This window comes from Loxodonta africana, chromosome 9 (assembly GCF_030014295.1).
Source record: "Loxodonta africana isolate mLoxAfr1 chromosome 9, mLoxAfr1.hap2, whole genome shotgun sequence".
NCBI classification, from domain to species: Eukaryota; Metazoa; Chordata; class Mammalia; order Proboscidea; family Elephantidae; genus Loxodonta; species Loxodonta africana.
In genome coordinates, this window is record NC_087350.1 from 71,524,942 (window position 1) to 71,543,181 (window position 18,240).

The window sequence follows — 18,240 nt, forward strand, 5'->3', positions numbered from 1 at the left end:
GAATACATTCAGCCATGAAAACTGGCCAGAAAATTAAATTATGTCAAACAAATCTGAACAAAAAGGAAGAAGTCAGGGGCAAAGACAGGATTTGGGGTAGCACAGAGTCATACAGATCTACAGGAGAGGAACAATAAGATTTCTGCAAGGTCTCCTGCCAAGTCTTTGAAGAGCCCCAAGCCTGATTGGGAAGTAACTTCCCCAACCAGAAAACCAGGGACCACAGCTACACTTAGTGCAGTCATGGAGTAGGTGGCCGAAACAGGCAGGTTGGATTACTCATGGCAAATGCCAGCAGACACAACCCAAATCTACCTCATTCAAAAAAAAACTGAGCGGTGTAGCATCCATTCCTCATAATCAATACACCTTTCCCCTTCAAACTTTCATAGTGTTCCTTCTCCAACACCTTCTACATGCGGGATTTATAAGAATGACCTTTGTCTTTAACTACCCCCTGATATAAGATACACAAAATGTAAAAATTTCTTAACATTTGTACAAAGAATGCTGTGAGTGCCATGTGAACCTTGCCTTTAATCAAAGAAAAGACCACGAGAGAAAGGGAGATTTAGAATCAAAGCTTCAGTCAAGATTAACAATAGACACTGTTTTTCACACAAATGTATGATGTATAATTTTGTGAATTATCTGATAAATAAATTGATCTCGGATTCACAACGGTGCATCGAGGAGCTGCACCTTTCAGAGAATCTCAAATCCCCAGACGAAGAAACCTTAAGCAACAATTACACTACGGTGAATTCCCAGTGACTAACCAGGCAGGTTAAAGCCACCCCTTCTGTTGTAACCCATTCCAAATGTTGCCAGCAGCTCCTTAGCCCTTTGAGGTGTTCGTTACAGGAAGTAATAAATGCCCTTTCTTAATCCTGGCTCTACCAATTAGAAAGACCTTTGAAGCCAAAGCCTTTCATCATTTTCTTTAACTTTCTCCTGGTATAAACTAGACAGTAGTGGCATTAGAAGTAGACAGAGATGGCACCAGGAACAGGATGGAATGAGAATGCAAAGGTGTTAAGGAGGGCAGTGAAGTAGGAGAGCTTTAGCTCTTGTGGACTATTCAAAATGCTGTGACTTCTCAGAAAATAAGACCTTTATATTTAAAATTGAGAACAATGAAAAATGCATTCCAGGGATATATATATATTTCTAATTATTCAAAATGGTTCCCATCAATTAGTACAGCCAACTAAGAACTGCGCTAAAACTAAAACTAACTATATTATACCAGAAATGAAATTCTTTGGGAAATGCATAATTTTCCACCGTTATGTTTTAAAATCATGCTGCTATATTGATTATTCCAAGAAAATATATAGAGGAAACTTTTTTATACTTAGCCATTAGGTATTTCTAATTTTACCCAATGAGATTCTAATAAAAAGCTGTTTCTGAATTTCATTTCTGACTTCAATATTGATACTTAAATAAAAACGTAGGTTTTTATACCATACCTATCCTTGATCTGTCTGGCAGCCTTGGAGCAAGTCAGGGAGAAGAGAAAGAAGGCAGTTAGTGCTTTTCATGCAAGTTTCAATGGCAGTGACATGCAAGAAAAGTTAGGATATAAACCCTGCAATAGATTATTAGTTCATATTCACCGAAATATAAATTACAGGATATTTTTATAGTTCATATAAGCTTGCATAATGTGATGTTAGAAATATAGTAGAAAATTCATACCTGTGTAAAAATCACCTTAAAAAGAGGAAAATTTAACACTTCAAACTAAATCCAGATCAGTATAAATGTTTTTTCTTACCTTCAGATTATCAAAACACACCTCCACTTTCTCTCATTCAATCAGACATGCAACTAGAACAATCAACCTCCTTCATGGGACACAGTTCCACGCATCCTGATGGTTTCTTATACGTTTTAAATCTGCTCTCCAGTTTTTCTTCAGAGATCTCTTTCACAACTGATGTTGTTAAAAATGGTTGCTCCAAATTTTCTTTATATGCCTCACAGGGTAAGGACTTCATATTCTGAGAACCTGCCTCCCTACATATAAAACTAGGTTGTGGTGTTACAATCCTTTACTCCAAAGAATGAAGTCATAATGCAAAAATTCAGACTAGGAGAAATACTTTTTGCAATGGGGTCTTACCCTCACATAACTTCACAGAAGCTGCTACTTAAACCTACTATGCATAGGATTTTTTTTTTTTTTTGAGAGTGTTAGCAGAAGTTTAGGAATGAGACACAGCTATTACTTGGTGCTCTATAGTCATGAAAAACACAAAAAATGTTGGCCCATTTATTTACATATAGTATAGTATAATATATGGTGCAGTGTTCTATATATTATATAAAAAAATTGTCCCATATATTTACATATAATATAGTATAATATATAAGATATGGTGCAGTGTTCTATATATTATAATATATAAAAAAAAAATCTTGTCTCATATATTTACATATAGTAGTATAGTATAACATATAACATACGGTGCAGTGTTTAAGAGCTACAGCTGCTAACCAAAAGGCCAGCAGTTTGAATCCACCAACTGCTCCCTGGAAATTCTATGGGGCAGTTCAACTCTGTCCTACAGGGTTGCTATGAGTCGGAATCAATCCAACAGCAATGGTTTGTTTTTTTTTTTTTTAGTATAATATATATTTAAAAAATATTTCTCCCACACTAATCAGCATAATGATGCATCTGGTATAGACTACGGCTGTTTTACTCAACAATTTATCCCCAGTGCCTACCATAATGTTCGGCACATAGTAAAACTTAATAGTGATTAAATTTAATCAAATATTAATTAGATGTATATAACAACGTTTCTGTTGCCTCTCTTCTTCAGTTCAAATATTATTCTTACTTGTTACTGGTCATTTTTATACCCACCTTAAAATAGTTTGGTCTGAGTACCTTTCTATACAAAAGAACAGAATTGAGAATTAGAAAATCAGCATATTACACAGTTCTAGCACTACCACTAACCAATTCTGTGACCTTGTATACTAACTGTTCTAGTTCTTTCTTTATTAAGATATTTTTGGTACTTAATATTTCTAAAGATTCTTTCCAAACTCCATATTCTATAGCCAACAACCTAATTCTGTGGCATTTAGAATACGTGCCATAAGTCATGACACTGCTTTGGTTAGAATAATAAGAAATGTAAAGAGGGTCAATTATATTGATTTTTAAAAAATTGTTGTCATTATAGCTAGATTTACAAACCAAAGATTTTAAATACAAGTATTAAGGTGTAGCGGAAGGGGGCGCTACTCTGCTCCTGATGTTTCCTTACATGTGGAGGAAATGCCGCTAGCATTACTCCCTTAGCCTCTCTCTTTATCCCCTCATTTCTCCTGAAGATATTACATGACTTATGGGTTCCAAAGAAGAAAATGGAAATGACTAGCTCAGCACTTTCTCTTCTTTTTCTTGGCAGCTTACTCTGAGTCTCATAGAGAACATATATTTCGCTCTTTCCTTCTATGCCGTAGTATGTATCAGGTCACCTCCCCAGAGACCTGAGGTAGCCATGGGTGGGTAAGTATGTCTAATTATATGATTCGGCATTAGGAAGGCTGCCCATTAACATAAGCCATATTCTTCAATATCATTTTATCAGCTTTATTCTTCTTTTACCTTACTTCTTAGTTGGTTGAGAACTTGATTAGGAGTGTTACTTACCAGTCATCCTCAAATAACCTAACAATATAAACACCATTATTGTTTTTTAAATCAACCATAAAGATTCAATTCTGTGCCTAGTGTTGCTTAATATGGTGCCATTTTTGTTTTGTGTGTGCATGGGTGCACATGCACATGCAAAGCTTACATGGCTGGACTACATACATACGGACTGTTTGTGACCAACCAGAATACGCATAGATGAAAATCAGATATTCTAGGAAAAACTGCTGTCCCATATATTTACATACAATACATCCTATTGGTAAAACTGAAGACCCTGTGTTTCCTCTTTCATTTAAGTTCAAATTTTACTGTATACATACTGTGTAAGTGCAAGAGGGGTTGAAGTTATCCTGTACGATAAAAGGGTAGAAAGTACTAGGTCCAATTTCAAGAAATACCTTAAATCAAAATAGATTATATAATCTTTTTTCTGGAATTTCTTCATCCAAAGCAGAGAGCTGTCCAAAAAATACATATGACTACTAAGATTGATTCTAAGTTTCAATTTAAAGAGTAGTGGATTGTTTTAAATATCTGTTTTGTAGGTACCAACTAATCCCAGGATTTACCACTGCTCTGTCTCCAACACACTTATTTTCATATACATAATTCCATTTAGTGAGTTATAAAGAGGCTTTAGTGAATGCTTAGACTTATTTTGGGGCTATGGCATTGCATATAATGGAAAGCCTCCAAGAAGCATTAATCACATTACTCTGCTCAACATCACTATTTACCCCTTCCACTGAAATCTTGTTTGCCAACACTTCCCTTCTCTTTATTTGTGTAAGATGGCTCTTCTCTCCCTCCCTCCCTCCATCTCTCAGTTACTTATTTATAGAACAAATCTTACAGTTCCGATCTTTTATTTCACTGGTCATAGGAATCTATCACTTAAGACCAAATTTCCTTAAGCAGAGCTGCAATAAGAGTATAATATAAGAGTAATCACAAAGGGTGCCTCATAATTACCAATTAAATATGAAGAAATAAAATTCAAATTCTTTCCCAATCTGTCTTGCTTTTAATCTGCAATGAGTAGATATAAAAACTATTTTCATCTATGAATTTATGTACTTTGAAGATTAAACATCTTATTGTTTCTATATTTCTTCTAAATCGCATCTTTTTTTGGTTCTATAGAAAGATACCGCAGGCAAAGGATTCTAAAATAATTCTCTTTATGGAGCAGCTAATTGAATAGTATTTTCCAAACACATTTAAAATGGGAATAATGATAAAAAAAGAAAAAAGGAAGTTTAAGATCTTGCTTACTGTACTCAAGGTGAACAAAATTTGAGATTTCCAAATTTGTTTCCCATCATCAGAAATTCTGAAACTCATCAGCAAAAAATAAGGAACATTAGACCAAGGTTTAAGAGAGATGAGTTTCAGCCCAACACATTAGCCAACAAGTCATTTAACTGTTTCAGTATTCAGAATCCTAAGATATCTTTGAGCCCTCAAAGTTCATAAGCCATCTTACCTGTAGATGTTGAATTTTTTAAATTATCTGTTGACTCTGAAATGTGAACTAGATAATCTATTTTACTTAAGTGTTTTAGTGAATACATAAAAATTTTAACAATCTAAATAAAATAGAGGCTGAAATGGAGAAAGAGGCAGTAAGGTAAAAGTTAGTTGTAATTAGAGAACTGATAAACACCAGCAAAAATAAGAATAACCCTGTTACTGAATGATCACTGCTGAGAGAGAGGTACACTAAGACTGTGAAAACAATGAATCTGGCAAAAGCCAGGTGTCAAATGTAGTATTTGCCTGAAAGACTTATCTTTATTTTGATTTGTAGGAAAGTCCAATAGAGTTTTCAGTTAAAAACCTAAAAATCACACAACTCTGAGGAACTCTTCAAGTCTTGTCTGTGTGTTCAATATTGTTTCATTCTTCAGGTTTTCCTGTTAGATTTGGGACACCTAATTTTGTTGTATCTCCTCAAAACAATCTGAAAATGACGAAGGGGCAAACAATGCTTTTTCTTACAGTTTTTACAATTTTACACTGATGCTTCTATTCTAATCTCTAAAAATATATTAAGGAATAACCTGAACAAACATGGGGACTCAATCAAAGAGAGTGAAAGAGATAGCCTCAAATGGTACTTTCCTTTAGGTAAAAATATCAACCTTCAAAAAAAAATACACAACAAAAAAGTGGATAGTAGTTGAATCCGTACATTGCAAGTTTTGTTTTTTTATACATATATTTATCTATTTATAAGAAGAACTATTTTTCAAAGAACACGATCATTTAAAATCCTTTTGCAAACCAAAAAAACAAAACAAACCCACTGTCGTCAAGTCAATTCCTACCCATGCAAAGCCACAGTAAATAACTCGAAACTCTGAAATGCAGTACTGAATGAATTTGCTTGATGACCAACCATATTTGTATAGCAGGAGATTGCATCTTACATAAATATCCACAAATGAAATAAAAGGTGAAATCAAGTTGGAGCAACACTTAAATACTTAGATTTGTTTTTAAGTTGCCTCCATAACTGAAACATTCATGCTTTTATTAAAGGTTTCTCCTCTCCCAGCATTCCCGACGTCAGACCACAGAAGGAGCTTCTGCCACTAACAGCTGCCCTACTCCAGGGATACTTTCAAGTGATATTTCTGCTCCTTTGAAAGTGCTGAGTGAGCTTCCACCCACCCGTCTCCTTATTCGCTCCTCCCCGTGGTCAGAGCCCGACACTCAATGAACTATAAATATTCCAATGGTGAGTTACTGTGGGTCAGAAGTGGGAAATACACTGAGCCCATTCTTCCTTTTTTTCATCTGTGATCAAAGAGAGATGACATTATTCCCCTTTCACCTCACTCTGATCTTTATTCCTTCATAGTCACCTGTGGGCAGGCTATCATACTACCTTTTAGTCTGGCAAATGGGTGATTATGAGGCAAGACTGTGATGTGGTGATTGGTTAGTTAAGTTGAATTAGAAATTGTTCCACAGACCCAGCTGTTTTCATAGTTAGAACTCAAGGTCTAAACTGAGGGTAGAAATAGGAATACTAATTTTGACAAAGGACCTAAGCAGTGTTCTGTAAGCCAGCTACTGCTAGAAAACCCAGGCTTGGTGGCTTTCGGCTGCTTATCCATCCAGTAATAAAGCTAATGATCCGCATCCCATTTGCTAGTAACCTTTCTGCATATATTTACTATTAACCAAATTTCTAACTTTTTTTTTAATAAATGAAAGTATGTTCTAAAATCTATTTGTACTGTTTTCACTTGTTCACTTCAGACTGTATAATGCTAGTAAATGGTACAGCTTTACATTCAGTTCTCATGCTGAGGTGCTGTCACAAGATAATTTAAATATTAATACTTAAAATACTGTTTTTGAAGATAATGAAGGATTTTTGTTCTATAAGCTCTTCATATTAATCTGATTTCAGCACTTTTATATGAGATATTCACAAACAGCGAACCTTAAAAGAATTTATTTTTCCAGATATCTAACAATATATGGCTAGTTAAATAAATAACCTTCAAAATCATCTCTCCCTGTTCTGTCGGCAACTCAGTATTGAGACAAGACCATGCAGCTGACCATGAAAAGTGACCTTAGTTTTTGACTTGGAATCAAACCATCACCTGGATAGTATCTGTATAAACTACGAAAATAATTGCAAGCAGCTCTCAGTTAAGCATTTTTCTTGAAGATAAACTGAAATTTCTGACCGGAAACACTGAAAAATAACTCATTTCACCACATCTCCAAACTGTTTAAGCTACTAAGTAGTACCATAAAGTGACAGAAGACAAGACCAAAGGAGTAAGATGGAAGAAGCAAAGTGGCAGATTAAGAAAATATATTTAAACCATGATGTAAATTTGACAGAACCTTTCCAATTTACAATAAGCTGGGAACAAGTTTTAATGGAAACAAAACAGGAAAGAACAAAGGAGATAGTGAGGATTATAGCATATAGAAGAAAGAGAAGGAAAAGGACTTTAAAAATGTCATCGGAAAGAGAAACTTGGAACAAATTTTTATCATAGTTTTTCCTAGCATCAGACCCTATGTAAATGCAACTGGATTCATATGATTTTTCAGTACTTGTGTTCACATTTTACAGCTTTCCTGTCTTCTTCCTCACTGTACCAAGCTGGCAGCTGTTAATTCTGTTATGATTATGCCTGCCAGGCCCGTTCCACTAGAAGGGGAATCTGTTGACAACTAGGGAACAGAAAAAAAAAAAATTACTAGTACTATCTACAAATTTGGAGCACTAGTGGTGCAGTGATTAAAGCAACAGACTGCTAACAGAAAGGTCAGGGGTTTGAAACCACCAGCAGCACCATGGAAGAATGATGCGGCAGTCTGCTTCTGCAGAGATTTACAGCCTTGGAAACCCTCTGAGGTCATTATGAGTCAGAACTGGCTGAACAGCAGTGGGTTTGGTTTTGGCGGGTTTTAGTTTCAAAACAAGAGTCGACAGATGACGAGAAACAACCTGAGTGGAGGATATGAACGCCTGTCCATGAACTCTATGATACTGATTTTGACCACCCAGACACCTTTTGCATTCTGTTTGTTTCTTAGCTGTGTTCCAGATATTTGAGGTTATCATATATATGCCATCATATATATGCTTTTAGGAGAGGTGATATATCATACTTTTAAATACTTTAAGTATGATACATTTCCCTCATAATTCCTTTATATAATAAATTTCTATCAAGGACAAAGGTAAAATTCCTCACAGCCCACCTCCAAATTTTTAGAATTAGTTAGTTTACTGGTTTATAGCAAAAGAACTTTTTGCTTTGATTCATTCTGCTAAAAGAAGGAATCAATTTTTGAAGTTCAATTTCAAAATGCGGAGATGTAAGCTAGCAAAGTTACCTTCTCAAGGAAGTTTTTTTCTACCTCAAGTTCACAGAAAAATTATAAAATGAAAACATTATAGATGCAAAGGAATTATAAAGCCAACTTTCTAACACCAATACAGCTCACTACATAGGGCACAAAGGCCAAGTAAATAACATCAAACTCAAAGATGGGATGTCTTGATATGACAACTACAGATTCTATATTTTGCTAATTGTAGACCTTAATTTCCTACTCATTTCACATCATTTTAAAATATATTCTACATCCCTCTGAATTTTGATTTAATAAACTGGTAATCATTTAAAAATGACTATTTAAAATAAGAATTAGAATTCAGAATCTCTTAAACACTAGGATGTCAGTTAAAACATTAATAGGCTTTTTGTTATATTCTTTATATTTTTATATTAAACATAACCTTTACAGAAGGAACTACATTTTTCTTTTAATAAAGCATTCAAACAATTACTTAAGTAGTGAGACATCTGTCCCCAATAACAAATTTCACAAAGGTACAATGCTCATATGCATCAAGTGATGATATATTTTCCCAAGTGGCTCATAGAAAGAAATAGAAAATTAGATTTTTAATTATGCTAACAGCAATATCAACCTTTCCTTAGCCATGAAACACTTATAATAAAAGTATGACTCAGCTCAAGTACACAAGTATCACTAAAACAAATTACCAACAGGAAAGTAAAAAAGAAAATAGACGGGCTCATCTGAATTGAGTGTTAAGGTGAAAATTAAACTGAAATAATTAATTTGTTCATGACCTCAAATACACACACTACTAAGAATCTATTTTGGAATAAATAAACATCTAGTGTTATCAAGAAATTCCAAGCCTTTTTTGGTATTAGAAATGAATGAACACATCAAAATTACAGGGGAAAAACCATAGTTTTTTTTAACGTATGTTCCCTTTAAAGTAGATTTAGTTTTTTTCAGTTTGTTTTCTGTACCTTTGAAAATTCTTCAGGTTCCTTTATATCTAGTGACCGTGTTGCAAATTCTAGTAGTTCTTCAGAGTTCTCCAGGGCATTATTACATTGACTAAGCTGACTCTGGAAAAAAATTAAAAACCACTAAAATAAAGTTTTCTTTAACCATTCAAAGCTTATATATTATGTTAGAATGAACTTACACATTTAATTGCAATAATTGAACTAAAAATATTTTAGAGAGCTACTGAAGCAATGGAATCACGACCAGTCACACACGTATAACAAATTATTTTACTACTTTGTACTTAACATCTTTCCATAATTTGTCCAAAACAGCTTAACTGCATTCAGATAAAGATACACTCATTTAAAACACAAAAAAAGAAAATAAAGCAATTTGAGTAGCCAGGGCTAAATTTACTTAAAGGTTCTTTTCAATCAGAGTAGTCTGAAAATTATCTACAATTTAAATTAAAATACCAAAATCCATCTGCAGACAACAGCCTCTGTAGTGAAGACTAAATTTTTTGATATTTCACTATTTAAGCTTAAGTATAGATCCAGTGAGTTGAGAATTTTATTACTGCATTTATCCACTCCTCAAGTAATACATACTACTATAAATGTAAATTTATAGTTTCCAAGACTGGATAAAACGAGAACCACAAATGCAAGTACCTAGATTTCAAATGAAGAGGAATAAAAGATGGCAACCGTTATAGTGATATACTCTGTCTTCACTGCTCACATATTAATTTTACCAAATACAATCTTTCTTACTCAGTTCTCTCTTTCCCACTCTACCATCTGTATGTCTAAAACTAAGCCCAGTCATGTGAGAAGATTGTTAGCGGTACTTGTAAAAAAGAAACCTATTTCTAAACTTTTAAATGTATCCAAGATTCTTCTTCATAATCTTTATTAATATCTATTTATTCCACATGCAAATCTTTTTTCTTCTCCTTAAGATTAGGACTAAAGTTAAGCTACAGTTCAAAGATCAAAAAACCCAGATGACATGGCATGAATGACATTAGTGCTCTCCTTCAACTTAGTACTGACTTTGCTTAAATGTAACTATAAGACCCTTATGCACTTTACTCTTTGATTATCTTAACAACTGAACCGCCTCTTACCTCAAATAGCCTGTCTTCCCTTTACCAAGTAAGCCTTTTCTCCCCCCAAACTCTTCAAACCGCTTCTAAGGAACTATTTCTTAATTTGGTTCATGATCCATCTGGATTACATACAGCTATATACTGCTTATATTAACATTATTCTTAAGTCGGTTAAATATTATATACATTTTTTTGTTTACTCTGCCTTTCCCTCATAAAAGTCTAAACTCTTTGACAAAAGGATCTGAGTTTCCTTTCTTTTGCATTTCTTCCAAATCAACCTCTGTTAGAATAAGAAATCCAAGGAGCTACTTTGCTCACTACTACATACCCAAAATCTAGCACAGCAGTCACTCAAATTTTATTGAATGAATGTATGAAATGTAGTTCCCAGGCATCAAATATCACTAACTTACCCCCATAAATTGTGTTAGTAAGAAACTCTCTAAGCTAGGTTCTCAAATATGAATTCTGGACACTAAGATGTAAATATTTTCAAGGCTTTTCAAATTCCTTACAACTCAAAACTAGCTTCAAAACTAGGCAAGCATAACTAGACATAATGATGAAGGTAAAATAATTTTTCAAAAATCCAATGTAGTAGGATAATTATGAGTTTAATTTCTAATTATGCTTTTTTAAAGTCATTATTGCAAGAGCTCTGCTATCCAATATATTTGAACTTTCAGCAGAGAGAAGAAAGGAGAGAGGAGAGAAAAGAACCAAAGGGGAGGGAGGTAGTCAACTGCCATTAACTGAAAGCTGGCAATATAAGAAGATACATAAATTAATACAGGACAACTAGGAAGTATTTTTCTAACCCAAATTGCAAAATTTCTTATCTCAAGATGAATACTGTCAGTAGTTTAACCTACCCAACTGAAAGTTTTAAATGTGCCTTTTGGCTGCGTCTACATCCCTACTAACAATGCCAGAAAAACAAACTGTGCATATAGATATCTAAGCAAAAGGAAGATCCTTCATCTAAGTGACTTCACCTCAGTGACAATGTAATAAAAGAAACAGAACTACAGGTACCAACCAGGCATTTGGAGGTTAGAGGTAAGAGAAAAAGAAAGTATTAGCAGTACTGGATCATCCCTCATGCCAGGGATGGCTACAGGTAGCTGATAAAAACTGATAATAAGACAATGCATATTCAATATGCATGAGATTTTTGCCCTCACTAGGGAGAGAAAAAGGTACGATAAAAGATTTAACTCATGCTACTTTGATGGCAGAACTGAAATACATGATATGGGCTGGGCTGACAGAAATGTTGGCTGGTGGCAGGTGAGGACCGTCAGAGTTGCTCTAGCAGAGAGAAAGTATGGGGAGTGTAAAGGGGAGGTTTGAGATTAAGAAGTGAGAGCATAAAGGGTATTCCAAAGGACCTGGGTCCAACACAGAAGACCAGAAATCTGCACAGGATGAGTCCATGCATTAGGTCTTCAGAAAATGCTGAGTTTTCCTTTCTTCTCCAATCTTGTTTAGTTTTTTAAATGAATGATTTAAATAATATTGACCATCCCCTCCCCTTAAACATAAACAACAAACTTTAACCTGGAAAGTACAAACAGACTTGAGAGAGTATTTAACACTTGGAAATTGTGTGTATGCCATATGTGTGTAACAGGGAAAGAGAACATTTGTAGTCTCCCATAGGTTTCAGATTCTCAAGGGTATCTATGACCAAAACAAAGAACTACTACTCTTCAAGACAAAGGTATACTTACATACAGAAATTCAAGTTTTACTTTCAATAAAACATTAAGTATACAAAAATTATTCATATTTAAATAGCTGTATGATCTCACCTGTAACTCTTGTGATTTACGAGCTTGTTCCTGCTTGATACTGCTAACCATCCTTTCTTTCATCTCATCCAATATAGAGTACAAACTATCAAATTCTTCATCTAACTCTGAAAGGATGTTAGAGGAATTGTCCTGTTTAAAAACAAACAATGAAACAATGGTTTTACTGAGGCGCTATCAAATATTTAAAAAAAAAAACAAAACTAAAATATATGTATTTATCAAAAGAGAGAACAGATTCACACTATAAACTACCTGTTAGTGGGCTGACTGGTGTCCCTCAAAAAAATACGTTCAAGTCCTAACCCTCAATACCTGTAAATGTGACTTTATTTGAAAAGAGTCTTTGCAGATTTAAATAGTTCACATGAGATCACACTGAAGTAGGGTGGGCCCTAAACGGATATGAGTGGTATCCTTATACAAAGAAAAGACACACAGATACACAGAGAGGAGGCCATGTAAAGACAGACAGACACAGAGGGAAGCTGGCCATTTAAAGATGGAGGCAGAGACTGGAGTTATGGTACCACAAACCAAGGAATGCCTGAGGCTACCAGGAGCTAGAAAAGGAAGAATCTTCTAGAACTTTCAGAGAGACTTGCCCTGCTGATACCTTGAATTCAGACTTCTAGTTTCCAGAACTATAAGAGTATAAATTTCTGTTGTTTTAAGCTACTAGTTTGTGGTACTTTGTTACTGCAGCCCTAGGAGACTAATACACTACCTTGTTGCTGTTGTTAAGTGCCGTCAAGTCCATTCTGACTCATAGTGACCCTACAAGGCAGAGTAAAACTGCCCCATAGGGTTTCCAAGGAACAGCTGGTAGATTCGAACTGCCAACCTTTCAGTTAGCAGCCAAAGGCTTAACCCACTGCGCCACCACAGCTCCGGTTCAACAAGAGTGTACCTTAATTCCCCTCACTTGTTTCTGAAGTCTAAGCTAGGGTTCTAATCATGTATTCAAGCTTGAGTAAATCCTAGCTTAAAGTCTCTTTTTCCAGATGTCAAATGCAATGATCCTCTTGTCAACAGATCAAGGGTTTTAGAACCACTGCCTTTGCTAACTTAAAGAAGGTGGGTTCACCAAATTTTCCAATGAAACAGTTCAATAGTTAAGATGGTGAAGATCATAATCAACTAACTTCATTTACAGCAAATTGAAAAATAAAGGAACTATAAAGACCATAAGGTTTAACAGGACAAGAACCAGACAATTACGAGGTTAAAACAAACAAAAAACATGTTTCCTATTACATAATATAAAAGGATCCACTGTCTAGAAGTATCCTACAAATCTTCTATGCTTATTTCACAAAGGAAATTACCCTTAAGTTCACTAAGGCACATTTACGAGAAAGAATAAAAAAAAAAAAAATTTTTTTTTTTCCTATCACTAGATTATCTTGAGGTCCTTTTCACAATCAACATTCGACTACTTATAGTACAGAATCCCTGCCCAATTCCAGGACCATTTCCTTAAATATTCCTCTCCCTCCTTACTGGCCACTTTACCTTTTACGTTTCTGATTCACTTTCATCTAGTACTAAAACTAGGCCTGTTATCTACATTTTTCTATTTATTGTAAAAGACATGTTTTACTTCCCAGTACTTTAAGAAAAAACACAATTTGCTCATAATTGAAATTACAAAAAAAATCAAATGTGTAATGAAAGTGAATACTAGACTATTTTCTAGAAAGTACTATTCCAGAGTCTTCCTTTTTCCTTTATCTGGTCTTTCAAAACAGTATCTTGCAATGACAGCAAGGAAAGCATTTTTACTTTATTTGCCATTTAAAAACCCTGCTCTCACTTCTGTTAGTTTATAATTTAGAGTTAATGGAGTATATTTATACTTCTCATTTGACCCAACAATCATTCACTGTGACATACTTACACACAAATTTAGTAAAGGATTCATACCTGAACTCCTTTTAATGTATGATTCAGTGTATCAATAAAGTTCTGAATTTCATCATTTTTATTTGCCAGAGTTGAAATAATCCTTTGTAGAGCTTCCTAGAATTAAAACAAAACAAAACAAAATCAAAACATCATGGTATTTTGGTTAAAGGGAATTATAACCCTCATAACAATGGTTCATTAAACAAACCCTTTATTGTGGAGTATGTTGAGTGTTAAATTAGAACAACTGTAAACCTTCTCATTGTTCAAAATTTCCAAGGATTTATAAGTACAAAAGATATGTATTTGTACTTCTTAATAACCTCTTATTCCTAGTATACAACTTGATCACTGTTATACCTTACACACCAAACATAATCAATATTATTTCATATCAGTAGTATTATTTTAGGTCTTAGAGCCATGGCAAATGAATAGAGTCAAATCCTTAAACTGTAATACTAAGAAAGAAGACCAGTGACACCAAGAATTAGCTGCTTATCCTACCGGTGTTCCTCCATCAACAGCAAAAAAAACTGGAACTTCTAACACACCTTCAGGATATGAGGTGTAAGAGTAAAGAGACACTGAAATTCATCAATATTTTAAAATTATTATCCCTGAAGCTGTTTAGGGCTTTCTTATTTTATAAATAAGAAACAATAAATTTGCAGCTAGAATTACAAATTCACTGAAATCTTACAAAATGCTGTAGAACCATAATAAAAAATGTGAGCAATTTTAGTAGCAAATGCCCCAGACTTTGACAATGTTTCCTATTTCGATAAAACACTTGGTAATTTTATTTTCTCATAACTTCTATTTCAGTGCTATCCAACAGAAATTCTGTTATGCTGGAAATATTCTTCATCTGTGCTATCCAATACAGTTTTAGGACTAAAGTGTGCCTGACCCAAGCCATGGTATTTTCAATCATCATATATGCATGCAAAAGCTGGACAATGAATAAGGAAGACTGAAGAAGAATTGATGAATTTGAATTATGGTTTTGGCAAAGAATATTGAATATACCATGGACTTCCAGAAGGACAAACAAATCTGTCTTGGAAGAAGTACAGCTGGAATGCTTCTTAGAAGCGAGGATGGCGAGACTTGTCTCACGTGCTTTCGACATGCTAGCAGGAGGGATCAGATGCTGGAGAAGGACATCATACTTGGTAAAGTAGATGGTCAGCAAAAGAGCAGAAGTCCCTAAAAGCCTGTGAGTGGACATCTAAGATACTCCATTAGTCTCACCTCTTCGGGAACAAGCAGAATGAAGAAAACTAAACATACAAGGGAAAGATTAGTCCAAATGACTAATGGACCACATCTACCATGGCCTCCACCAGACTGAGTCCAGTACAGCTAGATGGTGCTTGGCTACCACCACTGACTGCTCTCACAGGGATCACAACAGAGGGTCCCTGGAAAGAGCTGGAGAAAAATGTAGAACAAAATTCTAACTCATAAAAAAAGGCCAGACTTACTGGCCTGAGGGAGGCTGGAGAAACCCTGAGAGTATGGCCCCTGGACACACTTTTAGCTTAGTGATGAAGTGACTCCAAGGGTTTACCCTTCAGCCAAAGATTAGGTAGGCCCATAAAACGAAACAAGACTAAAGGGGCACAACAGCCCAGGGGCGAGAACTAGAAGGCAGGAAGGGACAGGAAAGCTGGTAATAGAGAACCCCAGGTCGAGAAGGGAGAATGCTGACATATCATGGGGTTGTTAACCAATGTCATAAAACAATGAGTACTAACTGTTTAATGAGAAATTAGTTTTTTCTGTAAACCCTCCTCTACAGTGCAATAAAAAAAGAAATGGGCAAAGAAAAAAAAAAAGAGAGGAAGTCCCTCAATGACACAGCTTGACACAGTGGCTCCAAGGACAGGCTCAAACACTGTAATACGGATGGCACAGGACTGAGCAGTACTTTGTTCTGTTACACACAGGGTCACTATAAGTTGGAACGAACTCGACGGCACCTAACAACAACGACAAGCCATATGAAGCTAATGCACTCTTGAAATGTGGCTAGCACAACTGAGGAACTAATATATTTTGTTTTATTTAAATTATTTCAATTTAAATAGCCACATGTGACTATCAGACACATATGTCATATTGGACAGCACAGCTCTGGTTGCTTAATAACTTTGCATGGGTAGCAATAGCAAAACCATGCCAAAAAGGTACCTGTATCTTCTCAGTAAAAATCAAATTCAAGTATTTTTACTTTATATAATATTTCCAGAAATAGGACTTGTTATTGTAAACACCTATAAGCTTGAAGACTATAATGCCTATAATATTTTGTAAGATAAAGGTTCTCCTCAAAATACAATCAGATATTGATTAGAGGTTATATATAAAGAGCCCAAGAAGTAATCTGATGAGGAAACATTTTATACAAATATTCATAAAGCATTATAGTAGTGAAAAATTAAAACAGTTCACATTAATGTATTTCTTAGAGTGTAAGGCATTATGCTAGGCACATTACATGCATGTTTTCATTTACTTCTCACAACAATCCTTGGCGATAAGTAGGTATTACTCTCATCCCTGGTGCTGTCTAGGACTGTCTGTTTTATTCCTAGACTATTTCTTCTCATCCTTACAGCTGGTGGTATTTTAGTATAAGAACTCAAAAAAGTTATACTATGAAAGACCAATAACATTAAGAGTTAGCTGTTTATCCTGCAGTTACTCCCCCGAGAAGTAGGTACACTAAGATTTGGATACAAAGGATAACAACAGGATGGCAGAATGGAGCCAATGTCTGGGGGAGGGGAGGGGACAGTTGGAGGGGCAATGGTGATAGTACCCATCCCATTAAAACCCCATTACCATCGACAGAGAAATAGAAAAAGAGAGCAGAAAGACTTAAGAAGAAAGAGTCTTCCCGGTATTCATCCAAGATAGTATTTAAAACCAATACAATGGAAGAGTAAAAAAAAAAAAAAAAAGGCTCTACACTATCCTTGGACTCCAGGTGTGTTCACATTGTCGTTGCTGTTAGTTGCTGTGGAGTCAGCTCTAACTCACGGCGAACTTACGTATAACAGAACAAAATACTGACTGGTCCTGTGCCATCTTCATGATTGTTGGTATGTTTGAGTCCACTGCTGTGGCTATTGTGTAGCATTTTCCAGACCAACAGGGCTCATCTTCCAGCACTGTATCAGCTAATATTCTGTTGTGACCCATAGGGTTTTCACTGGTTAATTTTCAGATGTAGATCACCAGGCCTTTCTTCCTAGTCTGTCTTAGTCTGGAAGCTTCACTGAAACCTCACCAGCATGCTGTTTATTAAAAAAAAAACAAAAAACCTACTGCCATCAAGTCAATTCCAACTTAGCAACCCCACAGGATTTCCAAGACTGTAAATCTCTACGGAGGCAGACTGCCCCATCTTTCTCCCTCAGAGCCACCAGTGGTTTTGAACCACTGACCTTTCGGTTAGCAGTCCATTGCTTTAACCACTGTGCCACCAGGGCTCCTAGGGTGTTTATAATAGACTTTAATAAGATTGGGCTCTTTCTGGTTAATGGTATCTACTTTCCTCGCCCTTCTATCCCTCATAATGGCAGGATTATATCCACATTGTACAGATGAAAAAATGGAGGATTCAACCAGTTGTCCAAAGTGACACTGCTAGTAAGTGAAAGATTATGCTTAGTCTGCTTCCAAAGTCCATGATCTTAACACTTAAGAAGACTGCCTCTGAGTCTAACCAAATACCCATCATGTATCTATTATATGGATGTATAATTGTCACGGATTGAATTCTGTCCCCCCCAAATCTGTCAACTTGGCTAGGCCATGATTCCCAGTATCCTGTGATTGTCCACCACTTTGTCATCTGATGTGATTTTTCTACGTGTTGTAAA

The 18,240-nt window shown here is 35.3% G+C and overlaps 1 protein-coding gene across 2 annotated transcripts in view; it reads right to left on the reverse strand.

The window, feature by feature from the left end:
- FSD1L (fibronectin type III and SPRY domain containing 1 like) overlaps nucleotides 1-18,240 on the reverse strand; it is an 84,008-nt gene that overhangs the window by 38,836 nt on the left and 26,932 nt on the right. For both annotated transcript variants that reach the window (XM_023545080.2, XM_023545079.2), the window contains exons 2-5: nucleotides 14,363-14,458; nucleotides 12,437-12,568; nucleotides 9,520-9,621; nucleotides 1,476-1,498 (exon numbers count right to left, since the gene is read on the reverse strand). In XM_023545080.2, the coding sequence (XP_023400848.1) occupies nucleotides 1,476-1,498; nucleotides 9,520-9,621; nucleotides 12,437-12,568; nucleotides 14,363-14,458 (353 nt within the window). The remainder of the gene's footprint in view (nucleotides 1-1,475; nucleotides 1,499-9,519; nucleotides 9,622-12,436; nucleotides 12,569-14,362; nucleotides 14,459-18,240) is intronic.